Source organism: Vicugna pacos, chromosome 6 (genome assembly GCF_048564905.1).
Source record: "Vicugna pacos chromosome 6, VicPac4, whole genome shotgun sequence".
Lineage (NCBI taxonomy): Eukaryota > Metazoa > Chordata > Mammalia > Artiodactyla > Camelidae > Vicugna > Vicugna pacos.
Window position 1 is genome coordinate 31,086,669 of NC_132992.1, and position 10,312 is coordinate 31,096,980.

General features: G+C 56.4%; 1 protein-coding gene across 5 annotated transcripts; it reads right to left on the minus strand.

Annotated features, from left to right (window-relative positions):
* Window positions 1-220: 220 nt before the first annotated feature.
* NDRG2 (NDRG family member 2) lies at window positions 221-8,918 on the minus strand. Of its 5 annotated transcripts, none has more exons than XM_072962762.1 (16): window positions 8,847-8,918; window positions 7,166-7,232; window positions 6,371-6,451; window positions 5,500-5,605; window positions 5,163-5,283; window positions 4,918-4,980; window positions 3,893-3,953; window positions 3,611-3,697; window positions 3,361-3,417; window positions 2,991-3,094; window positions 2,572-2,616; window positions 2,243-2,294; window positions 1,941-1,988; window positions 1,654-1,689; window positions 1,447-1,498; window positions 221-1,208 (listed from the first exon to the last, which is right to left on the minus strand). In XM_072962762.1, exons 3-16 carry the CDS (start codon window positions 6,443-6,445, stop codon window positions 1,042-1,044), a joined length of 1,074 nt encoding a protein of 357 aa, XP_072818863.1. In that variant the 5' UTR covers window positions 6,446-6,451; window positions 7,166-7,232; window positions 8,847-8,918; the 3' UTR covers window positions 221-1,041. The 5 variants fall into 5 exon arrangements, with proteins under 5 accessions (XP_072818863.1, XP_072818862.1, XP_072818864.1 ...); XM_072962761.1 differs by having other exon boundaries at window positions 8,784-8,891; XM_072962763.1 differs by lacking the exon at window positions 8,847-8,918 and adding an exon at window positions 8,579-8,602.
* Between the last annotated feature and the right edge of the window lie 1,394 nt (window positions 8,919-10,312).

The window sequence follows — 10,312 nt, forward strand, 5'->3', positions numbered from 1 at the left end:
CTGCCCAAACTTGAAAATACTAGCCACATAGAGGACAATCCCATTCTGTTGGAATAGGGACCAGCGACTATTTCACCACACTTCGTGAAGCGTCTGTGCTCCATAAACCCTCTAGCATGGTTTTTGTCACTTTGAGAAGAGAATGTGAGAGCTGGGCAGGGAGAGGGCAGGAAAGGGGGGCGTGAGGCAGACATACTCTGACAAAGAAGAATTACGGTGCTCAGATTCCTCTACAGTTTATTGTTACAGCAGTTGTGGGAGACAGGAGGGCACCCTGCACACAGCACACACTGTGGTCAGAGCCCCGAGGCAGCCCCTCCCACCCCTATGCCGAGCCCCAAGCAGCCCTGCCCTGCGTGGCTCCCTCCCCCTTCCCACTCTAGACACACAGTACAAGACAGCTACTGAAGTTAGTGCAGCCAGTGGCCCCAGGCCCCCTCCTACTGCCCAGCTCCAACCCCTCCCGCCTGCTGGTTCACCGCCTACCTCCTCCCATTCCAACTTCCGTTTCCACACTGAATGTTTCAGTCACATCCTGAGGACCACTAACCCACCAGCAAGCCTCCCCGTCACACATTCGTTTAGGCCCAGACCCTTCAGATGGCTGAAGGATTCATGAGAAGCCGTATCAGCTTTGGTGAGTGGAGCCCCAGACCCAAGCCCCTTACCCTTGCAATACGAGATGCGGAGGGAGAGTCTGGTGGGGGCCCCGCGGACGACAACAACCTCCTATATCCCTTAGCTACAGACACCTGGATTAGGGAGAGGGGATACATGCCTTCTCCATCTTAACACCAAAATGAGACAGAGGGATAATTTACGGGTCTGGGTCCCTAAGAGATATTAGGACCGCTCTCCCAGGAGCTGAGGGGAATCACAGGTTAGAGGTCAAGGTTAAGGTAGCAATCAAAGATCAAGGTCATCTCCCCACATGATCTGCCCATCTTCCTTTGCTCACTCTGGCCCAGTGCTCTCTGCACCTCCCAGGTTAGTGCTGGGGGAGGTGAGGGCTGGGTCCCACACCAGGGCAACAAGGGTCATTCAACAGGAGACCTCCATGGTGTGCCCCGGGGGCCCTGAAGGGAGAGTCCCAGACTCGCTGCTCTGGGACAGTGTGCGAGAACGGGACCGGTTGCCATCAACGGATGCTGCACTGGTCAGGGAGGCTGTGCGAGACCGGGACAGGCGAGTCATACAGGATGAGGCCACTGTGGAGACAGCAGAATAAGCAGGCAGTCAGAGAGGAGCGGGAAGAGAGCACAGCCACTCAGAGTGGGGCGCTTAGGTGGAGAGGAGTGTTACATGGGGCCAGGTCCATGAGCTTGTTTTGGTAGATGGTGGTAAGTCTGGGAATTAGCCTAAAAGGGTTCCTCCCCCTCAGTGCCCATCCCTCTTCCTGTGCAGCAACCTCTTGTCCTCACGACAGCCTCTGACCCCCATACTCACTGTAGCCCATGCCCTGCAGGAAGTACTTGAAGGCCTCCGTCAGCTTGCCTGGCTGCGGGAGTAAAATGAGCAGAGAGAGAGAGAGCGAAGGGTGGTTAGAAGCTGAGCTGGAGCCCCAGGCCGTGGCAGGTTAGAGACAGGGTGTGTGGCGAAGGGTCTCATTCAGCGCCACTAATAGCCCATCCCACGGATGGCAGGGACACTCACCTGAGTCAGCTGGGGCTGACCTCCGGAGTCAGCCATCTGTTCAGGAGAGCGCCATCCGGAAAAAGTGATACGCATGTAAATACAATGAGCCATACCAAGAGGCAGACAAGGATCTCTCTTCCCCAGGTTCCCCTCTCCAGGCCTTCAGGGTGGTTTTGATTTTCTGACTCCACCCACCCACCTGTTCCCACGCAGGATCCTGGAAGCCTACAAGCTCAGTCTAGAGAGGATCTATGGCTCGGGACAAGGGGCCAGGAGTCAGGCCGCGTAGGGAGTAGGTTACTGACCTTGAGGAAGGAAGTCTGAGTGGGGTCCAGTTTTGAGTTACATTCCACCTGGAGTAAGTAGGAGGCTAAATGAATGAGGTCACACTCCCTGGGGCCCCTCCCATCCAAGGGACCAGGGTCCCAGACCCCAGATCCTTTCTCGTCAGCAACCTACCCATTTCCTTTTTACCAGAAATCAACCTCTCATATCCCAAAGTTGCTCTCCCTGACCCAAACAGACCTTGCCTCTTGGCAAGATACACCTCTGACTGCCACCCTAGGACTGCAACCCTCCCTCACCCACCCCAAAATCCCCTACTGACCACTGCATCTTCATGGGGTGCTTGGTCTCCTACCACCAGCATCACAGGGCACCTAGAGGCATAGTGTCGGCGAGCAGGCAGTGAGCCCCTGGCACTCCCTCCCCTGCCTCTTCCCAGAGGAGCAGCTGGAAAACGTTGGCTCCAAAGAGGAAACAGCCTTCTGAACGCTGCCAACCCCACCAAGAAGGTTCAAAGGGGGGTGGGGACCTATAGGGTGGTGACTTGCTAAATAGGACAGGGTGGGAGATGACAAGAAAATTCCCTGGGAAAAGGATGTAAGCACCTAGGAAAGGCCTAGGGAGAGAGGCAGATTTATCCCTAAGTCTTACTTGAGGGTGATGTCGCCTCCACGCTCAAAGTTCAGGTCTCGGCGGCTAAAGAGGGTTTAAAAGAAGAGTAGGAATTTCAGGAAAGCAGTGCTATCCATCCAGATAGAAGCTCTCTTCCCCCATGAGAAAGCTACCTTCCTCCCCCAAATTACAGTCAAATATTGATGATTACAAGTGGGAACCGAAGGAGAAGGCGGCCGACAGGCCTCAAGCATGAGCCCTATGGTCATTTGTGCCCGAGGTCCCTGGTCACAGGGCAGTGAAGGAGACAGAAGAGCACGAGGACATGAGATCGTCTTACTTCCGAGAATCCAAAATCTAAGGAAGTAACAGGAGAGAGGGGGCCGGCTCCTCACGATTCTCCCCCCAGCGTCTGTCCCGCAGCTGCCCCAGCTGCACACCAAATCCCACCCACTCACTTGTTGTAGCTGTTCCAATACAGTTCAATGTTGTCCAGGTTGGGGGCATGTGCGATGATATTTCTGTACTTTTGTATCAACTCGGAATTTCCAGACAGCTCTTCCTGAAGGAAAGAAAAGGGAGAAAAATTAGGGCTGGGAAGAGAAGTCAACAGTTACTAGATGCATATGTATGACTAAAACGTTATGCTGTATACCAGAAATCGACACACTGTAACTGACTATACTTCAATTAAAAAAATAAAAGTTACTGGATGTGAAGAGGCAAGCCTTCTCCCCCCCCAGATCCCATCCCAGGTAAGGAGGTCACCTCAGGCATTCCAGTCCCTGCCAGTCCCCTCCACGTCTTCCATTGTCTACAACCACTTACCTGGCTGAAAAGATGTCCAAGGATCATCTCCGAAATGGAAGAGGTGAGGCCTGTTAGCTATGAGGAAAAGGCAGGTGAGAAAGCTCAGGACGCTATGAGGAGCAGAGATGCAGGCAAACTGACACAGCTTCTTCCCTGCTCCATCCCCTGCCTTGAAGCTCACAGACCAATCAGTTATGCTGGGAGAGCCTAAATGGACCCATACAAGGGCAAGCCAGCCCTAAATCTCAGCACACAGACCCCTCCAAACCTTGTGAGCCGCCCAGTCCATCCAGCCCTTGGCATTGGGATCGATGTTGATGAGGACAAGACCCTCAACAGTATCCGGGTGGGTAAGCTGAGCGGCAGTGGACAGAAGGGAAATCAGAGGCAGGCACGGACTTATCCCCTCCCCACCAAGCTCACCCATTCCAGGCTCCCCACCCTCGTACCCACCAAGCCGAGCACACCCCCTAGCAAATGATCCTCTCCTAATCAGTCTGCCCGGGCCTTGAACCCGCCTCTCCCTGTCTGGGGGTTTTTTATGTCTTACAGCATATCGCGACAGGACGTAGGCCCCAGCTCCAACACCAACTCCAATTATTGTGGAGAAACTGTGAAAGGGAAATGTAGGTCTGATGGGCCCCAATGTCCCAAACTGTGGCTCTCCAAACTCCTCTCCCTCCTTCCTAAGGCCACAGTCACAGAGGACAGAAAGGGACCTTCCTTAAATGGGTGAGAGGGAAGAAGCACTGCTGAAAAGGAAGGTGCTGAGGAACTAAAAATGACCCTGGTGGCCAGTGTAGGTCCCTGAAGCCTTTCCCCAGCCCCCTCTGGGAGACCGAGCGTCCTGAACAGAAACACCCATCTGCCTGCCAACCAGACAGTTTCCTCTATAGCTCTTTGTCCATCCTCCACTTTCAGGAGCCAGTTCAACTTGCTCTGTTTTAGTTCCTGGTTCCTCTAGAGGAACTAGGAAGAAGGGAACTTGAAAGAGGACGTGGGAGAAAAAAAAAAAAAAGATACAACTTCAGTGAACAACAGGAAGAATGCGAGGGAAGAGAGCCAAAGAAGTGAACCAGAGCTGCCCAGGGCCCCGGTGCCCAGGAAAAGCCAAGCCAAGCCAGGGATGGAGCCCAGGCGCCGTCTGCACTAGACGTGCCCTGAGGAGGACTCGCTCAGCTTTCTCTTCCTTCTCCCACTCCTCTTACACACAGGGCGCCCGCCCATGCAGCAGGTGTGTGTCTGGAGGAGTCAGAGGGAGTGGGAGGGGAAGACAGGTCTGTCTGGTTCTGCAGGACTACATCGCCCCCTCCGCTTCTTCTCTAAGCTTCCAGGTCCCTTCTCAGCCTGAGGCAGGGCCCCCCTGCACACAGCTTCCTTTTCCTCTCTTCTATCGCTGAGGGCAACTCTGCTGACTCAAGTCAGTTTTCCAAACCCACCCCACTTCTTCTCAACAATCAGAGGAGGGAGGAGGAGGGAGAACTGGCCCAGGAGCCAGGGAGGACGCAGGAGTTCTAAGGGCCACCTTGTGCTGGAAAGAGAACTCTGGCTTGGAGGGGTCCCCAGGCCTCTCACTTTAGGTACTGCAGGATGCAAGGGATCATGTCCGCAAGCTGGTCCAGAGATGGGTACTGATACCTGGGGAAGAAAGGAATGTTAAGGAAGATACCAACCTGGCCCCACGGCCCCCACCTCAGTGTCTGCCTCCTCCTTTCCCAGAATCACCACTTGCCCTCCCTCTTCTCCTCCCCTGCTGTGATCTTCCCCACACCTGCCCTGTGCCTCACAGTCTGATGAGGAGGGAAGGAGCTAATCCTCACCCCAAAGGGAACACGGGAGCCCCCTCTTCCATTCCAGGGGCGTCCACATGAACCCGCACGAAGTTCTGAATGATTTCCTGCATATCCCCAAATTGAAACAGCGGCTGGAAGCAGGATTTATCTAAAGAGAACCCCCATCACCCCAACAGTAGAATCAGACAGGGAAAACATCCCCAAGTCTGAACCCACCCTCTTTCTTCCATGCCACAGTCAGACTAGGAGAGAACTTCTTGACTTTGCCACATGGCTCCCTTCCTGCCCATTCTGACCTTCCCCTCACCCCGGGGTTTGACCCTTCCCCCCCAGAAGAAATGGGAGGGCAAGTGAAGGTCCTTACAGTTGAGCCCCACATCATGGTAGGTGAGTATCGCTGGGCGTTTGGGTTTAGGGGTGCCATAGACAGTAAAAGTGACAGAGCCATACGGTGTCTCCACAGAGTGAGTCTGCAGGAAAATAGGTCACCATTAGGTGGGAGTTCGTCTGAGACAAAAAAAGGCAGGAGACTCCACAAAAGTCAGGGAGTTGGGTGGGGCGGGGCCAAGGGAGGAGTCAGGGACACAGCATTAGAAATAGCATTGGCAAGAATTTAGTTTAGGAAAATGTGACACTCGAAGATGATTTTGAGGGTGGAAAAGAATAACAAGAGATTGCAGAGCATCAAGGAACTCTGGGAAGGGAGGAGAAAAGAAGGAAAAGGAAGAGATGGGGACCAGAAAGGACTAGAATAGAAGGAGAGAAGCAGAGAGAAGAGCCAAGTAGGAGCCTTCTCCTTCCTGGGGCAAGGAGAGCCCCTCCTCCTACCTGGGGCTGCCCCCAGGCTGTTACCTGTCCCTGGTCTAGGAGGACTCGGGCAGCTAACTCAGCCTCCTGGAGAGAGACACACACAGACAGATACATACAGAAACACACAGCCACGTAGAGTCAGATGGAGAGACAGACAGGGATAAAGAGAGGTATGTAAAGAGACCACAGCGACCAAAGACAGAAAGAGATTAACAAAAAGAGACATGGAGAGGATGGAGGTTAGCAGAGTGACCAGACAAAAGCCTGTGCTCTCAATCATGGCGTATGGGAAGAGAAACGTGGGTAGACGGGGAGAAAGCAGAAGTGCGGGTTAGAAGGAGATCATGAGTTTGGGAAGGTAAGAAGTGATGGGGATGCTTGGAGGTCTGAAATGCGGGCCTGGGAGTCAGAGGGTATCTGATAACCTTGGCCACCTCGGGTGTCTGCCCTGGCAACAGCGGCTTCTCCTCCGTGATCTGCACTTCCTGCAGCTCCGCCATGGTGGCCTGGCAGGGTGAGGAAACACGGGGACTGGGGAGGCTGCCTCCACACCCCCACATCTCCCAGAACACCTGACTTCCTCTCTCAGCACCAGACAATGCTGGATGCAGAGGGCCCCAGGGGCTGAAGCCTACTCCAAAACACAGAGAGAGCCTTTCCTGCCCCCAGCTCCAGGCCCAGGCGGCTGGGAGGATGGCTTGTGGAAGACGAATCAGGACACCACTTCCCTTCAGACTGGCCATACCCAAACCCCCTTCACACCCACACCTCCAAACCCCTCTCCCCTATCCTCGCTGGAAATAGCAGCGTGGGGCAGCAGTGCGGCTCAGGTTTCCCAGGCTATCTTTAGGGGCCACCCCATACTCCCAGTTAGCTAGGGGGTGAAACTTGTGGCTCAGTGACTGAATACTCCAAAGATACTAAGGGACGGGTACTGAGAGTTCACCATTAACTGTGACCTTCAGCTAAAGCCCCAAGGTCAGCAGCTCAAAGGGAAAGGGGCTAAAAAAACGACCTGAGTAACAGGACCAAGGGGGGAAGAGGGGAAACAAGATAAGAGGGACAAGGGACATCTGTGTCCAATTGACCAAGTGCTTCCCTTCCTCCCAAGACTCTTCCTCCAGACTGTGAATAAATTAGCATGTATTCAACCTGAGCAGAGCCAGAGAGGGGCCAAGCACCTGTGCAGACCTGCAGCCTGGGGGGGTGGGGTCACTTACTGGGCTCCTATTGGCTGGATGCAGCGGGGTTAGGGGTCAGGGTTCTCACTCCTCCTGGCTCTGGGGTCTGAGAAAACAAAGCAATGAGGTGAATGACATGGGAGACAGACCCTGGGTCGTTTAGGGACAGAAAGCCTAAGCCAAAACCTGGACTATATGGGTCACCAATCCTTGCCAGGTCACTAACCCTCCCCATTATGTACCCCCGAGTCCAGTCAACAAGTCTTCTCTAGGCATCAATCAGAATCAATACAAGCTGGACGGGCCTGCGGCGCAACACAAAGAGCAGGTACCAGTCCAGGCTGGGGCGGTTGGGGTGGGGGAGAGGAGAGAAGGAAGTGCTGATGTGGAGGAAGGAGCGTGGCTTGTGTCAGAACCTCCGGATTCTAGTCCCAGCTCTGCCGTTACCAGCGTGACCTTGGCTCAGTCTGTCACTTCTCTTGCCTTCAGTTTATTTGCAAACGAAGTGGGGACTAGAGGATCCCCAAGATTTTTGACAGCTTTCGAGTAAGATGGGGGTGTCAGAACACGATTGTTTTTCTCCACCATTTAAATTTTTTTTCTTTCTCAAGCCTCGTGCCTTTGCTTCTCTTCTCCACCCAGTCTCGGTGTGGGTCCCCGAGAGTGGAGAAGGAGGGTGAGGGGCGGTCCCACAATCTCCTCCCAGCCTCCCCCGACGACCCGCAAGGGTCGAGTGCCAGCTGGGAAGGGATGGGTAGGACAGATGGGACTGGCTGGGCCCAGCCCCCGGGATCTGAACCTACGAGTCCCTTCGCTGCGCGTCCGCGTGAGGGCTGACACGCTCGCGAGGCGGGCGCCGAGCGCCGAGCGCCCTGGACCCTGGACACCACCTCACGCACGCCCCAAACACGCCCTGCAGCCCGCGGAGCCTCCGCCTTTGTGCGCAGCAGCCCAGCGCCCCTCCTTGCGGGCCCCTTCCCTCAAGCCGTCGACTCCGAGCGCTGGGGATCAAACCGCCCCCCGGCCCGGCTGGCGCCATCCAGGGTCCTAGCCCCTCGCCCGCCCTTCCCCCTACCTGCTGCCGCGGCGGCCTCTTCCACCTTCACTTGCCTTTGACTCTCCGGCCCGCCCCGGCCCGGGCTCCCCACAGGCCCGCCCCCGGCCCGCCCCAGCCCGCCCACGGCCGGCCGGCTCCCAGCGGGCCCGCCCCGGACCCCCTGTAAACACGCCCCCCTTCACCGCGCCCAGGCTGCCTGCGGCTCCGGGAGGGGCTGTGCTGGGGGCCGGAGGGGCACTCTGAAGAAAGCCAACTGCTGGGTGCTTCCAGGTTCTGCCCGCGCTCCCCACAACATTCCCCCTCCCCCGCAACGGGGCGGCTGTGGGGCGTGCGGGGATCCCTTAGTCCTGCGGGGGATCCCCACGCCCGCTCTCGACCCCGCCCCCACCCGTGACCTGGCTCTGCCTGTCGCGCTTTGGCCCCTTCCTTCGCCTCCAGACACAGTGGTGGGAACGGGTAGAAGGGAGATGAATCCCGGGTGCTGGCACCCCACGAATTCGACTCCGCCCAGACAGAAACAGAGAACTAGGTTAAGGAAAGATCGCTGCTGAGGAGGCAGGGGTCTCTCCCGCCGGGAGGGGAAGGTGTGCCTGCACGAACTTGGTGGGGGGGACCTCGAGGGCGCAGGAAGTTCCAACTCCGGGGCGCTCAGGGTCCTGGTACCTCCTCTCTCTGCTGTGTCCCGACGCCTGCGCTCCGGCTGCTCCCTGAGAAGTTGGAAAACAAGGCGGGGAGGGGGGTGGGGAATGCAGGGGGCCGCTATAAATAGAGGAAGATCGCGGGAGGGGGAGAGGATGGCCAACGAGGACTCCCGGGTCAAGGCCCCAAGGGGAGGGCGGAGGAGGAGCCAGGGACCCCCAGGAGTTCTGACTCTTGGGTAAACAGGCGCAGGGGTGGAGTTAACTTTGTGGAGGTGGAGTAGGGGCTTGGGGAGGACGCAGTGTCCCGGGCTGGGACCCAAGAGACCCTGTGGCTTCAGTGCTAACCCCTTCTAGTCTGGCCCAGAGAAGGAGGGTGAGACCAGCTCGGCCGGGCTGAATCGCATTGCCCAGGCGATGGTTTCTCAGGGACTGCTGGTTCTCCCTCAGGGCCCGGGTGGGTTTGATGCCCTAGACTCCTCACTCATCCTGTCCTCCCTCCACCTAGTTGCACCCTCCCTGTGCCCCTAAGAGGAAAGCCACCTGGAATGGGATAGTTACGTGGCTACGGGGATTTGCAGTTGTCTTAGACAAAAGGAAACCAGAGTGAATTCCTCTCCACCTGCAACCCTTCCAGCTCCCCTCCCCCCAGGGTACCCGCCCCATCCATCCTCCTTCGGCCTGGTTCCTGAGTTGCCATTTGGGGGCTGGGCGCCAGGCCAGTTGGGAACAATGGCCAATGGAACTGGAGCTGCCAATTGCAACACCAGCTCAGACTGCCCCCCCAAGACCCCCAAATTGCCTTCCTCCTCCTGCCTGGGAACCACCACCCACCACCCCCCTAACCACCCACATCCCCTCTCATCCAAGGAACATCAATGCCCCTTTCATCCCCACTTGGCAGGGTCTATTGGAAAGGAGGAGCCAAGAGGGAGGAGGTGACCGGGAGTAGAGCTAGTCAGGATCAAATCCAGCTTTCAACAACCCCAAATCTAAAGGACTCCCCTACATCCCCCAATTTGGAGCATCTAAGTTTTCCTCTGTTCCCTTCCCCCACTCCCTTCATAACTATTTACCCCAAAGCTGGGCACCCTGGCTCCTCGCCTAGTCCTCTTTCCCCTCTGGATGCCAGTTTAACACTCTCCAGGACAAGGAAAAGCCTGCTGGAATTAGGAACCTAGGTAGAGATGCATAGGACAGGAGAGAGATCTCCCCCAGCCTTACTGGAACTGGGGGAGAAAGAGAGCCTAGTGTGAGAACGTCTGCCTGCAGCCTCCTCTGATGTGTTTAAAGTAGTCTTACTTGGAGTGGGGGAGGGAAGGACCTGGAGGTTCCAGCATCTAAATTCGTCTCTGGGTCAGGATGACTCAGGGGGAACCTGATAAGGGGCCTACTCAGGGGTGTGAGGCGGCCAGGAGGTGGGAAATTTCCACTGGGATCTGTTTGCTTCCTAGGACTAGGGGTCTCAGCCTGCCACAGTCAGTAATGCGG